This window comes from Equus quagga, chromosome 13, assembly GCF_021613505.1.
Source record: "Equus quagga isolate Etosha38 chromosome 13, UCLA_HA_Equagga_1.0, whole genome shotgun sequence".
Classification (NCBI taxonomy): Eukaryota; Metazoa; Chordata; class Mammalia; order Perissodactyla; family Equidae; genus Equus; species Equus quagga.
The window spans coordinates 73,671,085-73,696,838 of NC_060279.1; the positions used below are offsets into that span (position 1 = coordinate 73,671,085).

Below are 25,754 nucleotides of genomic sequence, written 5' to 3' on the forward strand. Positions count from 1 at the left end.
ATGTAGTTTAAAATTTTTGTCAGTCTTCACGGTTTTGGCTAATAAATGCAGAAGAAATGACAGAAGTAGAAAAATCATTATTTTTAAATCTTGAATGAAGAATGAATGGGAGCAACAATCATTAATGTCATTAATGTAGGCTAAAGTTCAGGTGCAAGGTTGATGGGGAACTTCATATTGACAGTTGGGTTGACAGCCCCTGAAAACACCATCAAGCAGCGTCACTAAAAGTGGGACAACAATCATCTTTGCATCTCCTGCCGTAGTGCAACGTGGGCACCCAGCACCACCTACGAGCCGTCTTGAAAAAGAAAAAAAGAGACAACCTAAATCTAATTAAGCTTCTAGACCTAACTTTACCAGAAGTATACAGGACAGAGGAGCAAGCTGAACGGCAGCACAAGAAAGCAATTCACCAAATTCAGGATGGGGGATATTGTAAGAGACAAATGCCTCAGTTTCTTCAACAAACAAATGGCATGGAAAATGGGGAGAATAGAGGTTTACAGAACCCATGAGGCTTAAGAGACTTGGAAACCCAATGTGCTGTGTGAATCTTGTTTGTATCCTGAGTCAAACCAACTGTAAGAAGACATTTTTGAAAAAAGCAGGGAAAGTTCAATACGTCCTGGGTATGAGAGGACACTAAAGAAGAATGGCTAATTTGATCAGGTTTATAATGACAATATAGTTATGGTTAAAAAGCCCTTGTCTGTTAGTGGTGTACACTGACATATTTACAGATTTACGGACAACATGATATTAAGTGTGCAATTTGCTGTAAAATACAAGAACAAGAGAAAAAGTGCGTGGGGACGAAATAGATGAAACAAAATGTTGCTACTTCTAGTGGGAAGATGGGCATATGGTCCATTATACAATTCTCTGTTCTTTTGTAGGAAATGGTCTCTAAAAAATTAAAATGGTAAGGAATGGTGAAAGGGATGTGAACGAGTGCTCCAGGCAGGGCGTCCGATGTGGTCAAAGATGTGGGCAAGGAGGCATCAAGGAAATTCCAAGTATGGTTGTGTGTGGCATTTAGGATGCAAGTGGAAGACAGTGGGAGATAAAGCTGGAAATGCAGATTAGAATCAGATCATACAGTCTTTGATGCCAAACTTAGAACTTGAATTTGAGTCTACAGTCAGTGGAAGCCACTGAGGCTGTGAGGAGAGGAAAGGTAAGCTCAGAGACACGCTTGGGATGCAGAATTGTGCCCTGTGGGCTACAGAGAGGGCAGGGCAGGGGCAGGCAGACCACAGGAGAGGGAACCGTGAGTCCAGCAAAACAGTATAGTGTAAGAGGACAAGAGAGGTGACGAAATGGGGCCTGGGCTATGATACTTGGCATCTAATAGGCTGGTCTTTAGTCTTTCGGCGAATATTTACTGAGCAGCTACAACACGCCCCGCACTGTTTCAGGCATGGGCGACAGGACAACGAACTAGATAACCCAGGAGTCACTGTCCTGGTAAAGATGACCTGGTTGCTTCTCTTTCCTGCCCGTGGAGTGTTTTTTTTTGTTTTCCAATGGAGTGTTCACTCAAGGAGGGACCTTGAGTTCTCTGTAAACATGAACTGTAGTTCCTCAAACTTTGCTGTTTATAACATTGATCATTCTCCCTTGTAATGATTTACCTAACTTCTGTCTGTTCCGCAGACTAGGTTTTCTCAACCTCAGCACTATTGCTATTTGGGGCCAGAAAATTCTCTGTGGTGGCGGCTGCCCTTTGCGTGTAGGGCGTTGAGCAGCATCCCTGGCCTCTGCCCACTGGATGCCAATAGCACTCTCAGAGTTGTGACAACAAAAATTTCTTCAGGGGCCGGCCCCATGGCCGAGAGGTTAAGTTCGTGCGCTCCACTTCGCCAACCCGGGGTTTTGCTGGTTCAGATCCTGGGCGCCGACATGCCACCACTCATCAGGCCATGCTCAGGCAGCATCCCATATGCCACAACCAGAGGCACTCGCAACTGGAATATACAACTAAGTACCGGGGGGCTTTGGGGAGAAGAAGAAGGGAAAAAAAAAAAAAAAAGATTGGCAACATTTGTTAGCTCAGGTGCCAATCTTTAAAAAAAAATAATTTCTCCAAACATTGCCAAATGTCCCCGGGCATGGGGGTGGCAAAGTCACCCCTGGTTGAGATCCCTGCCTTCGATCAGTGTTTCTCCATCCTGGCTGCACATTGGAATCACTTGCAGAGCTTTAGAAACTGTTGCCAATACTGGACCCCAACACAGACCAACTAAATAAGACTCTCAGGGGCTGGGGCCTGGACATTAACATTTTTTAGAGCATCCCAGGGATTCTAGTGGGATTCAGGATCGAGAACCTCTGTCCTAGATGGTAAGCTCTGTGAAGACAAGGAGAAGACTGTCTCTTTTTTATGGTGGTATTGCTAGGACCTAACACAATGATCCCTGAATGAATAAGTAGTGAATGAATGAATGAAGGCGTGAAGGCGCAGAGAGACAGGAAGAGTGTCAGAAGTTAAAAGTAGCTTTAGGGAGAGCCAGAATCATCTTTTTTTTTTTTTTTTATGGTCATGGATACCAGCTGTTGGCTAGATTCTTCCCGTTTTCTTTCTTTTTGTGGAGGTGGGCATTTAATAGATTTAAAAAAGAGGAGGGGCTGGCCCCTTGGCATAGTGGTTATGTTTGGCACATTCCACTTCACTGGCCTGGGTTTGCAGGTTTAGATCATGGGTGTGGACCTACACCACTCCTCAGTCATGCTGTGACAGTGACCCACATACAAGATAGAGGAAGATTGGTACAGATGTTAGCTCAGGGCTAATCTCCTCAAGCAAAAGAAAAAAGAGGAAGATTGGCGGCAGATGTTAGCTCAGGGTGAATCTTCCTCAGCAAAAAAAAAAAAGAAAAAAAGAACAAAAGGATTCCCTGGGTCTCTGCAAAGACACCCTTGGAGGAAATGGGGCTGGGAGGTCTTGGCTGAGGCCCCTAAGTACCACTCCTGAGAGGGAGTTTTTCCATCCTTGTCTGGCTACTTAACTTGCCTCTTTATAATGGCTTCTGTTCTTGGCTGGGGATTTCTGAAATTCTGGTCCTCTCAGATGACCACACATCATCCCCATCAGCATCAATTTCAAGGATGTCAGTATCAAGAGTCATGTCCAGTGTTTCTAAACTGGTACTCCCTCAACAGATGTAACATGAAATTTTGAACAAATATAGTGTCAATTTCTGCGGCACCTGAGAATGTATATCATCAACTTGGTGGCAATCTGACGGCAGGCTGAGCTGAGTTGAACTGTCTTTTTTTTATCACAAGATACAGAAAAGCAGATATGGAGATAGATGTCAAAATCTTAGGATGGAAAGCATGGGTACTGCATGGACGTGGGGGACTGGGAGAGAAGACTTTGGTTCTGGGTGACTGGAAGGCTGTTGACACCATTTAGGAGAATAAGGAATTTCAGAAGGTGAAGCAACTGGGGGTCATTGGTGAAGAATTCTGTTTGACTTTGGGATGGCAGCAGGTGAAGGTCAGGAGAAGCATCAGGACTGGACTGGGGTCTGGGAATCCAGCCGCTTACTCAAACCCAGCGCCACTTTGATGGGTTGCTTATTTTGCAGCAAGGCTAGGAGCTGTTTCCTTGTGCACCACTGAGAACAGATCCATCGCATTTTCCCTTCTGGAAGAGCAGCTGTAACCAGTTTGCACTGTTGCAAGCATGATGAGAGTCCGTCCTCTTTGAAGGGAGCTGGCACCCGTGATGGGGACCCCTCTCTGGAACAGAGCTCCCATCGTTGGTCCCCACTTTGCGTGTTACGCCCCCACCCAGGTGCTCGAGGAGACGAGGAATCATAGCAGTAGAAGAACACGCTGTAGAAAGAACAAATCTGGGTTGGAGAGCCGACTCTAGCACATTCCAGTTGTATAGCCTTGAATGAGTATTTAGTCCTCAGCATTTCAGTTGCCCATCTTAACACGGGAATAACAATAATATGGGAGAATTAGTCATAAAGGTTATATCCCAGGAAAAATATGTTTATTTCCACTAAAAAAATTGACCTGACAGATCTAGCTGTTTCCCATGGCCTCACCACCCGACAGTTATTATCCTTAAGAGTCCACTGGCAAGGGAGGTGGGGTGTTGGTGGTACAATTGTCAAGTCTTTGCTCTTCCTGGATTAGGAGCTGAGCCTGTAGGGCCCTTGGGGAAGTCTTAAGTGCACTAGAGTTTTATTTTATTTATCGACCATTTTGTTATACCTTCATCTATTTTATAGAGAACAGGCAGTGTCAACGTGAGGGTGGCGATGACGGATTGCTTAAGTCTTAAACAAGAGAGGGAAAGTCCTTTCCTACTTAGTTTTTCACAGGTTTCCAGATAGACAGCTCTTGACTCCATGACTTTTGTAAGTGGGACAAAGTATATCAGGGGTCTCTGGTTCTAAAGGGGTGGGGGAGGTCACGTTAGTGAGGAATGCTGGCCGTAGAAATGCGCATGCATACTATGGAGCAGGGAGCCTTGTTCTAACCAAGAATCTGGCCCATGAAGGGGGCAGACATTGGGATCCTCAGCTTCAGCTCTTGGGTTCCTTGTAGGAATGCAGGCCTGGAGTTAGCCCCTCTCCTGGTTAAGGAAGAGAAGCTGTTGACCTGGATTTTAAGGTGAAATTGCCGGATTCTAAGTGTTGGTTTAAACGATTACAAAACACACTGTGTGGGCCAAGCAAAATGCATATTTAGACCATGTTCCTGTATTGATCCATAGTAGGTCCTCAATTTGTGTTTGTATCTTCCGCTACTAGAAATGAAGTTCCAGGAGCCGGCCCCATGGCTGAGTGGTGAAGCTCGTGTGCTCTGCTTCTGTGGCCCAGGGTTTTGTGGGTTTGGATCCTGGGCACGGACATGGCACCGCCCATCAGGCTATGCTGAGGCAACGTCCCACATGCCATAACCAGAAGGACCTACAGCTACAATATACAACTATGTACTGGGGGGCTTTGGGGAGAAGAATTAAAAAAACAAAAGAAGAAGATTGGCAACAGATGTTAGCTCAGGTGCCGATCTTTAGGAAAAAAAAGAAAGAAATGAAATTCCACTGAGAAAGGGCCACCCCTGAGAAGCTCTGCTCTAGGCTGCTCTTGGTGGAAGGCATCGTTGGCAGAGGGGGAGTGGGAGAGATGAGACCACTGGCAGAAAGCAGAGCGTGGTCCTTGGCTGATTCAGCACTATGCTTAGAAAAGCTGTGATGACCTTCTACGACAGGAACTGAACTGAAAATCCTTTTGGTTCCAGGAACTAGAAGAAGCCAATGAAAGGGGTAGCATGGATTAAAAAAAAAAGTTTCCTTTTACATAACAAACACCTAGATAACAACTGCCCTTTGCCCGGCCCTGTTCTAATTACTTTAATATATTAAATTATTTAATCCTTCTAACAACCCTATGAGGCAAGTCCTGGTATCACCACCCCCACCATAGATGAGGAAATTGAAGCACAGAGAGGTCAAGTGACTGTCGAAAGTCACACAGCTGGTAAGTGGCAGAGTCAGAATTTGAGCCCAGGTATCCTGGCTCCAGAATCTAGGCTCTCACCATTTCTCTCTCCTGCATTTTAATAGGGAGAATTTTATCTAGTAATGAAAGATGATGGTTTATGGGTTTGAAGACTATGTAGAAATATGTAAAACTGGTTTATATAACATTAATTTAAAAATTAGTTCTCAAATTATATGTGTGCTATATAACTGTAATTGCTAAAGAACAGTCTATAGAAAAAAAAAGACTAGAAGAAAAAAACACCAAAATTATAAAAGTTGTGCTAGATTGGTGAGATTACACATAATTTCTTCTTTTATTAATCTCATTGTTGATTTTAAAGTTTCATTACTTATATGAGGTTTTAATAATGACTAGAAATCATTTATAGGCTTGCAACCTCTTCCCCCTTCATCCCTCTTTCTGAATGTAGCTCCCAAGGGACCCAGCTTGTGTCCAAGAGCACATGCAGTCTCCTCTTCACAGTGTGGGTGTGTTCCATTCAAGGGACCCAGCCCTAAAGAACTCCTGAACTGGAATTATTCACAATTGGCCTAATTTAGGACTTGACCCAGTATGCAATGGGCTTTCTGTTCACCAGCTAACACGGTGCCCCCATGTGGCAATAGCATAAATCCACTTACAACTAGCCCGCCAGCTTTGAAAGGACTACACAATTTTTAATTAACTCTTTGAATAAAGTGATTCACATTGTTTCCATTTTGCACATAAATTGATACTTTATTAATGTTTTTAGAATGAATCACGATTTCAAAGTTTCTCTAATCTTGCACAAATGGGACTCTGCTTCTCATTGCTTGCTCCAAGTAGATGGATTTCCAGGCCATTGGAAAGAATGATCTCAAGGGTATGCTCCAAGGCTGAAAACCAGCTCTGGCATCTCCCTCACCCTCTATTGGGGTAGGGATCCAACTCAACGAACGTTTGTTGAGCACTTACTTTGAGTCAGGTACCCTCAACATGAGCGGCATAGGACTCTGTCTCTGTTCTTAAGGCATTCACATTCCAGTCTCCTCTTAACTGCCCTCTGAATGTTTTTTATTGACCACCTACTATATGCTAAGCCCTGTGCTCTGGAAGAATTAACTATTTTATACCCCAGATGTTTATACCCCGAGCCCTGCCTGGGTTCCAGCCTGCCTCTGCCATGTCCCAGCTGAACGACTTAACCCTTCTGTGTCTCAGTTTCTTCCTCTGTAAAGCGATGATAGTAAAATGACTTGCCTCCCAGGGTGGTTGAGGGGGTTCAATGAATTAATATGCATGAGGTTGGCTGAACTTGGTAAGCATTCAATTTGTATGACTAGGTATGTTTATTTTCAGCGGTTACAATTGGGTTACTCTTATGAAGCACTTTGCCTTTTCACAAAGGCCCCAGCCTTGTCTTTGGGTTTCTGGAGTGCACAAGGGTTGTCTTATCTCTACAGGGAGTGGCTCCCCAGCCACATACCTTCCCAAGGCCCTGTGAACTCTGTACACGCTCACAGCTTTAAAAAACCAGGGCTAGCACAGCCGGATCTCTAACACTCTACATCAGAAATGATTTCTGAGTTAGAGCCATAATACTGATGACAGCCACATACAACGCGCGGGGCCTTGCGCAAAACATTCTCTGTCTCGTTGACATCCAAGGTCAGCCTAGGAGGGAGGTCCTGTTATAACCCCACTTACCAAATGAGGAAGTGGAGGCACCACAGGGCCCATTTTACAGTTGAAGAAGCTGAGGCACACAGAGGTTAAATAATCTGACCAGGGTTGCACAGGTAGGGAGGGTGGGGCCAGGTTTACGCCCAGGCCCCTATGCTACCGTTCCTTGTAGGTAAGGACAAACAGAGGGCCTCCCATGAACTATGGCTTTGCTAATCCACTTGCAAATAAAAAACAAATCCAGATTTAGTAAGGAGATACTTTGTTCAAAAACATTATTGCAAGAGCCAGGAGGACTATTGCAGTAAGGGGAACACTGACCACAGGTGTGCAGATAGCTCAAGAGTTAGGCAAAAGAGAATTTTACTTTTACAGCAGGGAGTAAGCAAGTCTAGGAAGAATCAGATGAGAGGAACTGGGCTGGGCCAGAAGTGGTGTAATCGGACTGGAGAGGAGAGAATGCCTCTCCCTGAGGCCAGCCTGTTTTCAGGAGGGGCTGTCTGCTGGCTCGGGCTGAGGATGGGCAGGACTGGGGGAAGAGACTAACTATACTCAAGTCTGGTTAACAAGCGTCTTGTTCCAATGACTCATCGGGATAAGCAGTTCAGCTAATCATTTGTGAAGCAAAGAATGGGAATTTGGAGGGCCTGGGTCTGGCTTTGTCCTAGGTAAACAAGGGGCGCATCCGTGAGTTCTATCAATGTCATACGGGGAAGGCAACTTGCTTGCAGTAAGCTGTTTACCAAAACAGGCAGAGTAGGGGTATTTCTTAACGTTTGCTATTTTCCAGTATCACAGGCTCACCAAACTTCAATATCACTGCTCAATTTGTGGCTAGCATCTACTATATGCCAGGCTCTTCCTAGGAACTTTCTGAAGAAAGTCAGATTCTGTATTCACGAAGCTGGTCAAAGCCATGACCTTTGAAAATGTCTGCAAGATCATTGTCTACTCAGAGAAAATGGGATTGGGATCTAAGCGCCTCCTCCTTCTTTCATTTAGCATGTTTTCCACCTTCATTCGTGTTGTAACGTGTATTGGAACTTCACGCCTTCTATTGCTAAATCCTATTTCATTGTGTGGATAGACCACATTTTGCTTATCCATTCACCAATTGATGGACCTTTAGGTGGGAACCTTTTCTCACCTTCCTTCCTAGATGTGGCTGAGCGCTTATTTGCTGCATGGAGCCGAGGGCCATAGCCTTCATCTCTGCACCATAGAACGATTGTCTCCATGCAGGGGGAACATCCTGGTTGCCATCCTGGTATGACACAAACCTATCAGGGGAACTGGGAGCCTTAAAATCCATGGCCCCAGTATGTCCAGCTGTGACAGCCAAGGAGCCTAGGGTGTGGTGCCTCATGTGGGAGGGGCCCTCCATGAGCACCTGGCCTGACCCAACTGAGTATGTATAACCTGGCTCCAATCTGGTTCTAAGTTAGTTATTTTCAGGTTAATTAATAACCTTCCTTGCTCATCCATAAGAGGATCATTCTGGGTTTGGCTTCCCCGTACCTCCTTTTTCTGCCTACACCAAGGAGAAGGTGGATGGTCCAGGATGACGAAGAGTGATGGACTTGGATTTAGGCTCTGGCAAAAGGTCCAGGTCCATCCCTACTATCCCTATGATCTTGGCCTCTCTTGTTTTCAGTTTCCTCATCTGTAAAATGGGAATGGTAATCTCAACTGTAGACATTTGGAAAATAATTTTACAGAACAGATTTGGCCACCGGTGACATTTGGGGGGTTCCAGGGAGAGGTCGCACACATTGTACCCACTATTTGGTGAACTTGCTACTGTCCAGGATCTGGCCTTACCACTGTAGACCCAGAAGTTGGATTTGTCCAGTGGCAGGTCCATTTCTACAGGGAAAATCCACATTTGCTGGGCTCACAGAACTGTTATTATTATAGATTATTATATGTTAGGACCAGAATTCTAATGTGTTAATTTACACCAAGGCAGAGATCTGTCACATGGCCCAGATACTTGTGTCTGCCTCAGTGGGTATCTTTTCCTCCTCTGGCCAGGCCTGGTCAGGAAACCAGGCATATGCCAGGGGCTGTTTCCTGGGCACAGATGCACATGGACATATAGGAAAGAAGGAGATGGAGCAAGAGTTGAATGCAATCAATGATGGTATCAGACGCCTTCACTTCATAACAGGGATGTCAGAGGGACGCCAGAGCCCACATCTTTTGCTAAGGCCGCTGCTCTCTCTCAGGCAGCGTTTGCAGACACCAGCCACGTTGGCCTTTCTTTGCATCTTTCTCTACACTTACAGGGCTGGTGAATCTCCATTCTAATTGGCATGACCTTTCAAAGAAGAGAAATTACACAAGAAAAATAAGTCCTTTCTTGTAGCAAAAGTGGAAAACATTAGAAGATAAGGTCCCCTCCATTCTGCCTCTCCTGAAAGTAACTGCTATGCCTGTTTTGGGGTCTCTTCTTTCAAATCTTTCTTTCACATTTCCAAGCACGGGTAGGTGTAGATTCAGATCCCTCCCCTTTTTTTGGAGTGTAAATTGGATTCTATGTAATAAGTGCTATACTGTAACTTATTTTATTTCACTTAAAGTCTCTTGGAGCAATATCCATGTCAATTGATATAGCTCTCCCCGTCTTTTAAAATTGCTTGTCATATTCCATCATATGTACCATAATTTATGTAACCATTCTCGGATTCATGGACATTTAGGTTAATTCCTTCTTTTACTCTTATATACAGTGCTGTAAAGAACATCATTTATGTATTTCTGAAAACGGTCATGTGCCACATAATGACGTTTTGGTCAATGACAGACTGCATATCTGATGGTGGTCCCATAGAATTGGGACCATATAGCCTAGGTGTGTAGCAGGCTATACCATCTAGGTTGGTGGAAGTACGCTCTATGATGTTCGCATGATGGTGAAATCACCTAATGACCCATTTCTCAGAGTGTATCCCCATCGTTGAGTGATGCATGACTGCATATGTGAGTTTTTTCTCTAGGACAGATACTGAGAATTTTGGGTCAAAGGATATGCACATTTAAAATGGATGTAGGTTTTAGTGCTTCACATTTATCAGCAGTGTATGTGAATGCCTGTTTCTCTGTCCTTTTCCCTTCTGATGGTGATCATCCTCTCTTTGGGGTATTAAAAAAACAAAATTCAACTGAGTAAATTTGAAGATCTAACTGACTTTATTTAATGATTCCTGAATCAGGCAGCACCCTGTCTTAGAAGATAGAAAGGAGCTCCAAAGACCTGCAGAAAAGAAAGGGCTGTTATAGGCAGAAAGGGTGCGGAAAAAGGAAGTTTATTAGCAAAGAGTGGATTGTTTCAGGAAAGGTCACCCTCCTATGGGGGTGGAAAGGATCTACAGGCGGATTACCTCCTAGCGCTGACGGGGTAATTGCAGATCAACTCGTTAAATGCTGCATTCCTGGGAGACACTGAAACTGCAATTAGGGTTGATATTAGGTCTTGGTTTGCTGATGTGGGGCTTAGCACAAGCGACTCCATTTTGGGCCTGTCATTTCTTTTTTTTTTAATAGGAGACAGTAACACTTCTGGTCAGATTCTTGGCAAATCTGGTTAGCTTGGAAGTCAGACATCTTTTCTGATTGCTTACATATTGATCCTTGAGCTGATTAACACTGTGCTCTCTGATTTCCTGTATTTTCTGATTTTTAGGGGGATGCCTGACTATAGCCCCCAACTGCTGCCAAGAGAGATCCCTTAAGATTTACAGGAGAGACCACATGACATAGCCAATGTGAAAATGATTTCTCATCTTTAGAGCTGTAGAGATGTGTTAACTGCTACACACTTATTCTGGTATGGCTCAGAGGGCGATTTTATGTTCATGTTGTCCTCATCAGAATTTCAGATATTATCTTTTGTACTTGTGGGGGTAAAACAATTTTTCCAGGGTCCATAATATTCTCAAGAATGGGTTGTGTAAACTCCCATCTCAAATTCTGAGAGGGCTGACACATTTTACATATTATATTATCCTCTATTTTCACAAAGCATTACACTTAGGGCTTTCTATTTGGTTTTGTTGCAGGTTTCTTTCTAGGGTTGATGTCTATTCAATGGCTTGGGAGACGGCCATGGCTAGGGAAAAAGTTTTGAGGAGGTGAGAAGTGCAGGTGGCTATGAGCCTTCATCTTTCATGGTCCAGAAGGATCTGGCTCCTGGGGGCAGCCTCTGTTATCACCCTGTGTCTGCTTTGAAGTGGGACATTTTGTTACATCTCTAAAAAGCAAAAGCAACTCCAAAGTATTAGTTTGTAATGAATATTTTATGGAGTGAAGAAGGTTACAGCAAATACAGCAGAGATTAATAAAAAAGTTTCCATTAGATGTCTTAGTTTGCCCTCCTAAGTTCTTTGGCCTCCAGCCACTCCGGGACCATCCCCCCATCACAGTTTCTCCTTCCACTTATGCCCCCATCCCAAATTCTACCTCACTTCCCTTTCTTTTTTTTAATGCAGAGAAAGTTATCTGTTTTGGTTTCTCTGCCCATTTTCCCACTTAGCAAATAAAGAAAATTCTCCTGCCACTTTGGTCTGAGTCCACTTTGTATTATCTTGACCCCTTGCAGGTAGCGATTCTGGGATTGGCCATGCTTTGTCTAAGCATCTGGATGAGCTGGGCTTCACAGTATTTGCCGGAGTTCTGGATGCAAAGGGATCAGGAGCGGAGGAATTACGAAGAAGCTGCTCCAAGCGCCTGTCTGTGCTCCAGTTGGACATCACTGACCCGCAGCAGATCAAAGACGCCTACAGCAAAGTCCTGGAGAAGGTGCAGAACAAAGGTACCGCCTTCAGTTACCCTTGCCCTCGATTGCTGTCCACCCCCCTTGCAAATGCCCCACTCCGGTTCCACCCTCCACCCACTGCCCTCTAACCCATTCTGGCTGCCAGCTGCACGTCAAGACTCGTGTACTGAGTACCTGAGACATGCTGGGCCTCTCGTAGACAGGAAGACTTTAGCAATGAGTCATCTGTCTTCACAGAACTTACAGAATTCATCTCATTCCCTCCGACATCTGCTCAGTCACTCTCCCATTAATTACCGCCCCCATCCCCTCCTCACATCTTTCCCCCTACCAACATGAACATGTGTTAGACTTTAAAAATATAACTTTGTAATCACTGCCCTCCCTCAGCCGCTGCCCTTTCTCTTCTGTTTGCTTCATGGCCGAGCTCTTTGGAACTCTATCACCCTCTGTTTTTAATTCTCATCAGGCCTCCCTAACAGGTCTGGCCATGCTAATTGGTATTATCCTAAACACCAAGCTCTTAACTTCTCTGCAGTGTTTAAACATGTCGATCACCTCCTCTGCCTCGGCGTTGGGGTCTTCAGCCCCCTCTTGACTTCCTAGTTCTCCAATCAATCTTTTTGCTTCTCCTGTATGAGCCTCTTCCTCTGTCCTCTGCATAAATGTGAATGTTACTGAGGGCTCCATCCCCCAAATGTCCACTCCAACTTTCCTGGGCTATACTCTTCTCTCCCTACACCAGGAATTTTCACCAGGACGGCTACATAATGCGGGGGGCCCAATGCAAAATGAAAATTACATGGGGTCGCTTATTTTAACAATGATTAAGACTTTGCAATGGTGCCAGCAGAGAATTAAACCAAGCATGAGACCCTTCAGAAGCACCGGGTCCCGTGTGACTGCACAGGTTGCACACCCATGATACCCACTCATCCTGGGCACCACTCCCCCAACCAATTAAATCAGTATCTACATACAGTAACTCAGCTAATCCTTCAACAAGGAGGCTGATGCTGTTGCTCTCTTTTTACTGGGAGTGTCATCTGTAAGGAAGATCCTTTTTGAGGGTCCCAGATAGCAGTATATTTTAAAGCTCCCCAGGGGATGCCAGTGCTATGCCAGAGTTGAGAAACACTGAGATTTAAGCCAGTAACTTCCAAATCTGTATCACCAACCTAGCCCTCTTCTCAACATCCAGACCTGTATGTATATAGAATTGTCTGCCAGACATCCCACCTCAATGTCAAAAACTGACCTCATTATCATTTCCCCTGCTGCCAGGCTGCAAATCAGTTTTCCCTCCTGCATCCATGGCTCAGACACTGGCACTGCTTCCTAACCAGTTATTCAAGTCAGCAACCTGGGGGTCACTTAGACCCCTACCTTGCCCTTGATCCCTGCACCCTATTGGTCCTGAGTCCTGTCACTTCTACCTTAGACAGTTATCATCCCAGCCCCTTCCTACCATCTCCAGGCAGCGGTGGCCACATCTCTTACCTGGGCTACCACAATGGCCTCCTTGCAACCTGGGTTTCCTTCCCCATTGCTTTCCAAGGGGAGAGTAATGTTTTCAATGTGCACGTCTCACAATGTCATCTGACTCCTAAAAACTCTTTGATATACAGAGCCCCCACGTCTTGGCTTCCTCCCATGAGCCGGGCTTATGGTAGGTATTTTGCTTTGTTTCATTGAATGGCTCAGTGGCTCTCTACCTGCCACCAAATAAAATCCAAATGCCTTAACAAGGATTAGAAGGCCTTTCAAGATAATGGCCCCTGCTACGCCCTTGGTCTGCAATACCTGCAGGTCCACTCAGTAAAATCCGAATGGTTTCCATAATAGAAGGTGCTGGTTCACATCTTTGCACATCCAGCTTCCTCTTACCAAAATTTCCCTCTTGGCTCCACTCCTTTTCTCTAAGACTCTTGCCTTTGTCCACCTGTGGACTCTACTCCCATAGGAGACCTGGCTCAAATATAGCATCTCTTGTATGATCAACCTGATAATCCAGGTGGCATTATTCACTTCCTCTTCCGGAACTCCCTCATTACACCTTGCACACGCCCATATTACTGCATTATTTTAAGTATCTGTCCATCTCCCACTCCTCACCACTAAGTTCCTTGAGAACAAAAACCATGTTTCCATCATGATTCTTTCAGGTGCAAGTGACACAACCCAATTCAAAATTGCTAAAGCATAAAAGAAATGTATTTACTTATATAATTGAAAAGACTGGTTAGCTTTAGGCATGTCTAAATCCAGGCACTCAAGCAATGTCGTTAGGACCCAGTCTTTATTTACGTATTTTTTTTTGGTGAGGAAGATTGGCCCTGAGCTAACATCTGTTGCCCATCTTCCTTTATTTTGTATGTGGGATGTCACCACAGCATGGCTTGATGAATGGGGTATAGGTCCACGCCCAGGAGCCAAACCCACATACCCTGGGGGGCTGAAGTGGAGCATGCGAACTTAACCACCACACCACCTGCTGGCCCTTGGAGGCCTCAGGCACTTCCTGCTTACATCCTCTTTAAAGCTGACACTCCCAGCAAAAACAGAGTAATGCTACCTGCTCCATTTGGTAGTTAAAGAGTAGTTATACAGAGAACACCTCGAAGAACCCCTGGCATGAGGCAAGCGTTCAGTACAGACTCCTATTTTCCATTCATTCAACGTTAAGCACAGTCCCCGGCATATAGTAAATCCTTAATAAACATCTGATAAATAGGATGAGGGAAACATAGATGGTTGGTTATTGGGAATTAATTTTTAGCAAGTTTAGCAATGTGTGGTCATTTTCGAGAAAGACAGTTTTCGTGGGCTGATCTTTTGCTATCTGATAGGGTTGAGCTTGTCCCTCTTATAAGCTTGACTTTACCATGTCTTATTCAAGGAGATATTCAATACAGACCCCTGTAGTGAGGCCTGGAGGGGCACTATCGACTATATTGAAGGGTAAAGCAGTGGGTTCTAGATATGGAAATACCACACTAATGTCTAGGGAGAAAGGAGGGTGTCAAGGGCAGTTTCCAGGGTGTCAGTCCCTGCTGTTTTGGGGCCCTGCCTTCTGGAGAGAAGTCCTCTTCTGGGACAGGATTTCTAATACCGCTTCTGCCTGCTCTCCTCACGGTCTCTTTCAACTTCAGCCTCTCAAGTCAGAGAGAATGTGGAGCTGTGGGACAGGGCAGTTTGAAGTCACCAGGAAGGATATTTGCTAAAGAATCGTCTAGGGCCAGTAGAGAAACCAGAAAACCTCAGCTGCTGTCAGAAGGCCAGCAACTGTGCTGTGTTCCCACACAGCATATTATTAAATTAGTATTAATGTATTAATTAATGTTAATTATTTAAAAACTATTAAGGCCTATAGGTATAACGTGCTATTGGTCAGCTTGGAATTCTGTGACAGGAGTTGGCAAATTCTGGCTTTCCCTGTTTTTTTTTTTTAACATTTTATTTTGAAATAATTGTAGATTCACAGGAAGTTGCAAAAGAATGTAGAGAGATCCTGTGCACTCTTCGCCAAGCTTTCCTCAATGGCAGCATCTTGCATAACTGTGGTACAAGATCGAAACCAGGAAAGTGGCATTAGTATAATCCACAGGCTTTATTTAGGTTCCGTTAGCTATACTTGCATACGTGTGTGTGTGTGTGTTGCTCTGCAATTTTCTAACAAGTGTAGCTTTGTGCAAAAATCACCACAATCAAGATACAGAACTGTTCCATCACCACCAGGCTCTCTCATGCTGTCTTTTTAGAGCCATAGTCTCAGCCCATGACAATCACTATTCGGTTCTCTCTCTCTTTAACTTTGTCATTTAAAGAATATTAGGTAGATCTGCCACCTATTTTTGTACAGCCTGTGAGCTAAGGATGGTTTTTACAGTTTTAAATGGTTAAAAGAAATCAGAAGACTATTTTTTGACATATGAAAATTATGTGAAATTCAAATGTCGGTGTCCATAAATCAAGTTTTATTGGAGCACAGCCACTCCCACTGATTTACAGATAGTCTGTGGCTGTTCTCACACTATAATGACAGAGTTGAGACAGTACGACCTGCAATGCTAGGAAATTTACTCTCTGGCCTTTTATAGAAAACGTGTGCCGGCCCCTGTTCTAGGGCATTCTCAAGCTGCCATCTCCATGTTCACTGGTCAAGGTGTGCATCAGGCTGAGTGAATTATAACCATCATTGGAAGGTGCTAGTGGAGGCATCTTCTCCAGCCATCACCATCCTCATAATAGCTGTTGAGTTCTTACTGCATGCCAGGCATCATCTCATTTAAGGCTCGCAATCATTATTGTGTGTAAATGTCGGACCACCAACTCAGGTATGCAAGAAATGTAGCTTTATTTTCTGTAACTCAACTCAATTTCTATTTTGAGCCATCTTTCTGTCCTATGGCAAAAACCATGTCAGTCATTTTGAGCTTCACTTCATTTCCCCGGGGTAGCATCTAAATTCCTGGGGATGGGACGTTTTTGCCTTCGATCATCAATGCTTCGTGCTGCCCCTGCTGAGATGTCCGATGCTCTGTGGGGTCCTTGTGCAGGTTAGCTGCTGCCTACCTCCTTGATGCCATCAGAAAGACGTTGTTAGGGCTGATGCCTCCTGCCATTTCCCTGCCTCTGCTAGCACTGAGACTCATTCTGTTCCTGGACATACTACAGGTTCTCACACCTGAGGGTGCCTCAGGATCTCCCGGAGGGCACGTTCTATCACAGATGCTGAGCTTCACTAACAATTTCTGATCACAGTTTCTGGCTCCGCAGGTCTGAGGTGGGGTTCCAGAATTTGCATTTCTAACAAGTTCCCAGTTGACGCTGATGCTGCTGTTTCTGGACCACACCTTGAGAATCACTGTCCTAAATCATGCTGAGGCTTGGGGAACTCAGAGAATCTGTTTCCGGTCTGTCTAGCTAAACACACTTTAGATCCTGTCACCTCTGTTTCTCCCAGGTAAAGAGGACCCAGGTTACTAACCTCTGTTCCAGATCCTCCTCCCCCAAAACATCTGGAGTTTTGTAGTACCTCTTTCCTCCCATTTAGGGTACTGGTTCCCAAGCTTGGTTGTACATTCAATCACCCGGGGAATGTTAAAAACCACTAATGCCAAGGTCCCCTCTCTCCCCTACCCTCAGTTTCTGGTTTAATTGGCTGGAATGTGGCCTGGGCATTGGGGCTTTTAAAGAGCCCCCCAGGTGATCGTAATGTGCAGTCCAGGTTGAATACCACCACGTGTGGACTGTGGTTCTCCAAGAGTGATCCAGACCTGCAGCCTCAGCATCTCCTGGGAACTTGTTAGAAATGCAGATTCTCAGGTCCCCCCCCCGGCCCCCCCCCCCCCCCTCCGCAAACAGATTCTCTGCAGGTAGGGCCCACCCACCTGTGTTAGAACAAGCCCTCCTGGTGATTCAGTCAAGAGGGTCAGGCTAAGTGGGGAAGAAAATAGGGCTCAGGGACTCTGCAGTTTCCTTAGCTCTTGGCACTGCTGCCCTTGTCTTCCTGTTTCCCTGGACTAGGGAAACTTTTCTAGTCTAGGGAAAAGGGAAGACAGGCTCCTATATCATCCTGCGTTGTCCTAAAGATGTTATACTGTCTCTACAGAAACATGAGGTAGATTCTTATTACCTCCCCTTGCTGTCATACCTCCCCAGATAGAGCAAATACCTAGCTTCTTGGATATAGGAGACGGCTTTGAGGCAAAAGAAAACACCTCCAAAAAACCATTGCTTAACATTTCACACATTTACTCTCCACACAACTCCCCAAGGTGGTTGGTTTTAGGTTATTCAAGGAGACTGAGGCCCGAGAGTTTACGTGATCAGTCTAGATCTTAAATCTCCAAGGAGCCCTTCTGACTCCAGAGCTTGCAGTGTTAAAAATCCTCCTGCTCTCCACTCTCGCCTATCCTCAAGGCTGTTCCTTTCTGTTCTCAGGACTGTGGGCTGTGGTCAACAATGCTGGGATCATTTGCTTCCCAGCCGAGGGGGAGCTCATCCCCATGACCCACTACAAACGATGCATGGCTGTGAACTTCTTTGGGGCAGTGGAAGTCACGAAGGCATTTTTGCCTCTTCTTAGGAGATCCAAAGGGAGGCTCGTGAGCATCAGCAGCATGGCAGGTGAGTTAACTTTTCTCCAAGAGGCCGTGCAGTGCCCATCGTGCAAGACATGGCTCGCTGCGTTCTTTGTGGGATGAACAAGAAAGCAGGACACGCTCATGCAGCGCTGGGTCAGGATTAGTCACATTGTATGTTTACTTTTGATCTTAACACAATCAAACCTTTCTCTCCTTTCAAATCCTTTCAGGTACAAACTCTTATCTACTTTCTAAAGCATGTGTTCATTACTGGGGATTTGGGGATTCATACCTTCACAATGTGACTGCCAACGCACAAGCTTCCCAGATTTGGACGGGAAATCCCACATACAGTTAATGTCAACATTGCAAGTAACCTGTTTTCAGTTTTCCCTAAGTTCAGCACACTGTGTTTTTCTCTGCAAGATGAGTAGGCACATATCTTCATTCTGTTGGAACTGTCAGAGTCTCATGTCTCGGTTGGCTGCCTACCAGTGTTTTCCACACAATCCTTCGCATCGTTTTACAATCTCAAGGATATTGGGTCAGGGTGTGACATTTGATGACTCATCTCTCTCCATTTCAAAGAAGAGAGAGTCTTCATTCAATTGAGTCAAGGGTTTAACAATCTCCCTTCCTGTAAACAATGCCCACCTATGTGATATCACATCCTTTCTTCTAGGACAGACATTTTCAAATTGGGGCTCCTCAGAGCTTTACTCAGCTTTGGGTAGCGTCCATTGGGTTGTCTTTTGGGACACTGCATGGGTGAGAGGGAAGCCAAAGTGGTGGGCTCTGGCCTCCAAGATCCTGCCTTTAAATAGAGGAATATAACTCTTCACTGTTTGACAATTGGTTCCAGGTAACACTTTTTTTTTTTTAAATAAAGGGTCCAACTACTTATTTTTGTTGTTGTTGTTGTTTGTTTCTTTGTTTTTTGGGGAGAGGTTCTTTGTATTTCCTAGACAATTATTTTCGTCCATCATATTCCCTTTCCCGGCCTTGACTCAGTGACTTCCTTGAATTTAACTGCTATGTGAGTGTGTCATTAGAGTCGTTGATTGGCTGAGGAAGAAGAAAGAAGGCGGGGAAAAAAGGGAGGGAGGAGGAGGAGATGGGAAGAGAGAAGTCTAAGGTGATTAAGAGCAATGAGTATTATATTTTAACTTATATGGTATCCTGAAGTATTTCCAATTTCTTGCTACCTTGCTGAAGCAAACAAATTCTGAGAAAACGCATTTGCAATATTTCACCCTTATCTTTCTTCTGAGAGTAGCCTTTCCATATTTTCCCTCTGTGGAAGCCTCACCTTTCTCAGTTCCCTGGCAGAGTCTGGTACTTCTGGAAAAGCCTCACATGCTCCTTGCCTCACTCATTCAACAAATATTTACTGAAATGACTGACTGCTGTCTTCTCCTTGACACGCTGACAAGGAGTTTTTTCTCTTTTCTTTCTTTGTTCTCAACTTTGAGTAGCTCATTCATTTATACGGTTTTACTTTCCTTATCACTAATATGCCTACTGTCCGCTGTAGGCCCAGTGTCTGGCATGTATTAGAAGCTCAATTAATAAATGAAGAAATGCAAATGTGCAAATGGCTGAAAAATGGATGAATGAATGGGTAAGCGAAGAATTGACAATACAGAGGATGCCCATTCATACTTCTTCATCTTGGCCTCTACAGCTTTTTCCAAGCCAAGATTTTGTACTCTCTTGTCATGTATTTCCACTGGGGGGAAACCGTGAGTGTTAAAATAAATCACACATCTCACTCCTATTCCCACCCCTGGATGTGCAAATTCTTCACATCCAGCCTTACTATTTCCATTTCATTATCTTACCATCATCAGTAAGTCAACACATCTGAAACCAAACTTATTATCAGCAACTCAAAGCTTGCTCTCCTGACTTCTTTCTCTTCTTGTCCTGGTCCTTTGAGTTTCAGAGCTTTGAGCTTTCTTAGGTTTGTTTCTCTCTGTGCCTGGCTCTCCTTTCTCCCACCTGGTCAGTCACCTAGACATGGGGAGTCTTCCTTCATCACATGCAGCTTGGAATCCTTATGTCCCAGAGAAACTCTAGAAACAAGTTCATTTATAGGATTCAGAAACACCCAAGGTATTTTATGAAGTTGTTAAAGCAGTAGCCAGAAATCAGAACAGATGGGAAGCACATGCACTTGACAGGGCAAGTGTTTGTAAGAAGACAGGAACAAAACTCTTATATGATGCTTATAGTTTCCCTCATTGATGAGGAGTAGAGGAATTCAGCAGAAAACAAAATGAGGAAATCTCTAACACTTGCTGATGAGAGTTTGGCAAAACATTGGAAAAGATTTTGAGCAGAGGATAAGAAGCTAGACTGTAATACAAGGATCAGAAAACTCAACGCATGTGTAAAAGACAATACATAATCAATCAATCCACAGAAATTAACATCCAACATGATGCCAACTTGATGATGTGTCTCTTGGCAAAGTTAACATAATAACAGTTTTGGAAAACGTGCTTATCTGGGAGTTCATCTCTGGTATTTTTTTCATTTTGAAGCAGGGGGCATGGAGAGAGAGACAAGGCAGTTAGTCACTAAGAAGTGTTCTCCAAAAGGAGCTCGTGGTTGCCTTGACCCATCAAGTTGTCTTGAGCCAGACACCTCTGCCACCCTCTGCATGACAAGAATTTCAGTGGTGTTGATTTATCATGAAAGTTTGCATCAGCCAGCAGAAGCTGAGCTGGAATCAATAACTCTGTTTCAGTTCTCCATTGCTGCATAGCAAATATCCCCAGAGAAAGTGTCTCAGCGTGCTGTGAGTAGGCAGCTGGTCTGGCAGACAGAATAGTGGTCCCCCAAATACATGCATGTTCTAACCCCTGGACCCTGAAATATGTGACCTTACCTGACAAAAGGGACTCTGCAGATGTGATCGAGTCAAGGATCTTGAGATGCAGAGATTATCCTGGACTATCTAGGTGGTCTGAGGCGATTACACACGTCTTTACAAGAGGGAGGCAGGAGGGTCAGAGTCAAAGAAAGATTGGACGATAGAGGAAGGGGCCATGAACCAAGGAATGCAGGTGTCTTCTAGAAGCTGGAAAAGTCAGGGAAACTGATTCTGCCTTAGAGATTCCAGAAGGAATACAGCCCTGCTGATACCATGATTTTAGCCCAGCTAGAGCTCTGACCTTCAAAACTATAAGATAATAAATTTATATTGTTTAAGCCACACGGTGGTGGTAAATTGTCATAGCAGCAATAGAAAAGTAATACACCTGGGTTGACCTGAATATTGGGTCAAATGCCTCTGGGCCCATCTCAGTTTCTTTAAAGGTCAATGGATGATGTATCTACCCTTCTTTCCTGCCTCCTTCCCCCCCCCCCCCCCCCCCCCCCCCAAAAAAAACCAACTTTGGGGGCTGGCCTCCCCTTCTAATACCCAATCTTAGCTCTCTATATCAAGGCTCACTCTGCCCCAGGCCTTGGTCCAAGCACTCCTGGAGGACATCTTTTGGTAGTTTTAGCTACCAGACAGATATTCTTCTTAGTGAGACATCAATTCTGTTTTATTTTTTTTTAATTTCAACTATATTTGGCCAATGTGTTCAATTCCAGTATTATGGTAGAAATGCCTGAGAAACTGTCGACATTTGATTCAGCTCGAGCAACACGGCACCAATTCCTGCTGCAGTGACGAGTGCATGTTTTTCAGTCCCAATTGGGCTCTTTCTATGGGTCAAACATAATTATCTCTGATTAACAACTTATCACATGTGCCTAATTTCCTAGTTCAAACATTTTCCTTTTCTGCAAACTCTAACACCCATTCCTTCCACCCTTACGCTTTTATGCTTCCCTTATGCTTCCACCCTATGTGCACAGCCTTTTCTCCTCATCCTTCACACCATGTTGAATCAACACTTAGCACTTGACTACACGCCCGAAAAGCAAAGCCGACTTCAGAAAGCACAGATTTTATTAAGGACTTTGTGCAAAGATAGAAGAGAGGGTTATATCCCCAAAGACCCAATTTAATGAAAATCCCTTTTAGATGCTTCTTTTCTCCTTCCAAAAGTCTTCAGTTGCCAGCTACCTCTCCTCTGGGCAGCTGCCACTCCTTCTCCCCCTCCTAACTGGCTCCAAAATCTTTCCTCATTCATCTTTTTAAGGTTCATCCATGTTGTGGCATGTATCAGAACTCCATTCCTTTTTAAAGCTGAATCAAATTCCACTGTATGGATATACCACGTTGTTTATCCATTCATCAGTGGATGGACATTGGGTTGTTTCCACTTTTTGGCTATTATGAATAATACTGCTATGAACATTCATGTACAAGTTTTTGTGTGCACACTGTAAATTCTATGTAAGAGTTAGCTATAACTATCACTTCCTGTGTCCTTGGGTAAGTCATGTAAGCTCTCTGCACTTTGGTTTTTTCATCTTCTAAAATAGAGTTGATGAAGATAATAATAGAACCTACATCCCAGGACAGTTGTGACCACTAAGTACATTTAGAGCTGATGTTCAAATACTCAGAGCAGTGCTTGGAATATCGTAGACATCTAATAAGTATTAGCAATTATTATGAAGCATCCCTTATGCTTCAGGCATTTGTTGGATGCTATCAGATATATGATCCCGATAATCCTGCAGAGTAAGTATTAGTATTCTCATTTTGTAGTCATGAAAACCAAGGTTCAGAAGAGTTATATGACTGGTCCTTCAGTTAGAACTGGAATTTAAACTTTTGTTCCATGTTCTGACTAACCAAGCTACTGCCTCCACCACTGATTGAGCTGGACGGTGTGTTACCTCCATGTCAACCACAAGCCAAGAGCCTCAGGGGCTCTTCCCAAAGGTATCACCTCCACCATTTTCCTCTTCCTACTAGCCCCACTGCCAGCTGCTTGCTTCGGCCTCACCTCTGTTCCCAGGGAATAGGGTCAATATAATCCACATCTAAATCCACTGCTATGGATGGGAAGTTCCAGGATTGGGGCACAGGAGAAACACCACTTCCTTAAATTCTTCTCTAGGAGATGCACGAAGAGTCAACCACATTGTAAATATACCCTTCCCTTCCACCTCTCCCATCCCTAAAGAAAGGAACAAGAAACAAAAAAGAGTGAGAGAGACGTCATATAACTATACAGATAGAATCAGGTTTCAAAAAGGAGAGGAAGCCAGACAAGTGGAGTGGAAGTAAACTGCCTGGGTTTTGATCCTATCTTTACTACTGACAATTGAATGATTTAGGATAAAGCCCTGAACCTGTGAGTTGCAGCTTCCTCATTTAAAATGGGGATAATAATAATTGCTTCTTCTTAGGGCCGTGATAAGATGAGATGAAATGGCACAGGTTTAAGCAGTAGCCTCACACCTGGAAGGAATAGGCCAAATAGAGACCCAAAAGCTTGCTTCACCACCCCTGATTGTGACACTGAGTTACCTCCTATCCTGCTGTTCCCTGTGTTCACAGTCTAGCCTCTGGGCAGATTACCCCAACAGATCGTTACTTCCAGATTTGACCACACCTTCTCTGGGAGAATTTTATCCTCTGTAATCATGTCTATCATCCTTCCCACAAAAATAGAATAGCTCTTTAATCCAAATCCTGGCAAGGAAGTTGGATAAATATTTAATCAAGGATTTGCAGAATGGGGTGGCACCTCTTTGACTGTACAAAGGCCAGTTGAAAAATCTTTACGTTTGAGAGGTCTAAAAGCCTTTTCTGACCAGTTTTCCTTTTAAGTGATTACAGAATAAACCCCTGTGTACAGTTGCCAGCTGTGCTTGAATAAGAACAGTTGAAAACAAACCTTATGAAGCAACTCAGGCCTCAGGCATTTGGAGCAAATTGGGGTTTGAATCCTGCTCTTCTATTAGCAGCTGGGCCATCTGGGGCCGCCCACCTCACTTGTCTGTGTGTCCATTTTACTGTTTGCCAATGATAGGGTGACACAACACCTGAGTCTAGGGCAGCATTTCCTGACCTCAGCACTACTGACATTTCAGGGGAGGCTAATTCTTTCCGTGAGAGACTGTCCAACGCATTGTAGGATGTTTATCAGTATCTGTGTTCTCAACCCACTGATGTGAGTAGAGCCCACGCCCCCGTGCTGACAAATCTTCAGACATTGCCACATGTCCACTGGGGCAGGGGTGGGGTGGGGGGCACAAATCATCCCCAGTTGAGAACCTCTGGTCTGGGCTGTGGATTTAAATGCATTGTGGATTCTGAGTGTTTAGCACAGTTATTGGTACATGGAAAGCATCCTAGGCAAAAGGACCTCTCTACTGAGATAAAATAGTTGCCCACCACATTGAGCTGTTTAAAAGGCATTAAAATTACTTTACACCAAAGTAAGTGGCATCAGAGATTCGTACAAGTCTACAAATTACAGTATCCAGCGGAGTTCATGGTTCCACCCTTGAGCCTGGCTGACTTAGTCCAGAGAAGCTCACGGTGGGATCATTCCTGAACATTTTCTTGCCAAGCTGGCTGCCTTAAGGAAATCGTCTGGCAAATCATTCAGCCAGTCCTTGCACCACTCCGTGCTGTGCGAGGAAGCCAAAGCTGAGATTTGCTTCCCTAAAACTCTCACACAGTAGCCAGAACTAGTGCAGGCAAGGGGAAGAGGGTAGAGCAAGACTGAGTGAATGTCTCTGTGCTGAGTTTTGTATCAGATGCTTATGCGCCTAGCGTCATTTAATTCTAATGTCTGCAGGATGCAGATATTAATCCCTTTTCTAGATTGAGCACACTCTAGCCCAGGATCACACAGCTGGTAAGCGATGGAGTCAGGGCTGGTTCTGAGTTCCTCTCACTTTACTAGACTATTAAATAAGAACATACCAGGCAAACTGGAACAAAAAAACACAGACCCTAACTCTAGCATGTTTAACTGGTGATTAGGAAGTGTTAGCAATTTACGGCTGTCCCCTAAACAGCGCTTCTCAAACACTAACGTGTGTAGTGATTACCTGGGGATCTGGTTAAAATGCAGAATTAGACTGAGTTGGTCTGAGGGGAGCCTGGGATTCTGCATTCCTATAACCAGTTCCTAAGTGGATGCTACCAGTCCCTGGACAGCTTTTTCATGCTCCAGATGCATTAGAATCACCAGAAAGGCTGCTTACAAACCACTGCAGGAAATCAAATCTACAATGAGATAACATTTCATACCCGCTACGATGGCTATCATCAAAAAAACAGAAAATAACACTTGGTGGGAAGGGTGTGGAGAAATTGGAACTCTCCGGAATTGCTGATGGGAACGTCAAATGGTGGGGCCTCTGTGGAAAACATTTGACGGTTCCTCAATAAGGTAAACACAGAGTTACCATGTGACCCAGCAACTCCATTCCCAAGTGTGTACTCAAGGGAGCAGAAAACAGTGTTCAAACAAAAGCTTGTACCTGGATGTTTATTGCATTATTCTTCATAATCGCCAGAGGTGGAAACAGCCCGAACGTTCATCAACTGATGAACTGACAAACAAAATATGGGCTATCCGTACAATGGAATATTATTAATCCATAAGAAGGAGGGAAGCACTGATACTTGCTACAGGGTGGAGGAAGCTTGGAAACATTGTGGTAAGTGACAGAAGCCAGACACAAAAGGCCACATACTGCATCCCTCACCAGTTCTTCAATGCCCCGATAGATAAGCCTTCTATTTTGGAAGTCAGGTTTTCCCTGATGAAATGGAAA

General features: G+C 44.4%; 1 protein-coding gene across 2 annotated transcripts in view; it reads left to right on the forward strand.

The window, feature by feature from the left end:
• Window positions 1-25,754, forward strand: part of HSD17B2 (hydroxysteroid 17-beta dehydrogenase 2) — a 61,622-nt gene that overhangs the window by 22,597 nt on the left and 13,271 nt on the right. For both annotated transcript variants that reach the window (XM_046682215.1, XM_046682214.1), the window contains exons 2-3: window positions 11,779-11,991; window positions 17,902-18,087. In XM_046682215.1, coding sequence (XP_046538171.1) covers window positions 11,779-11,991; window positions 17,902-18,087 — 399 coding nt within the window. The remainder of the gene's footprint in view (window positions 1-11,778; window positions 11,992-17,901; window positions 18,088-25,754) is intronic.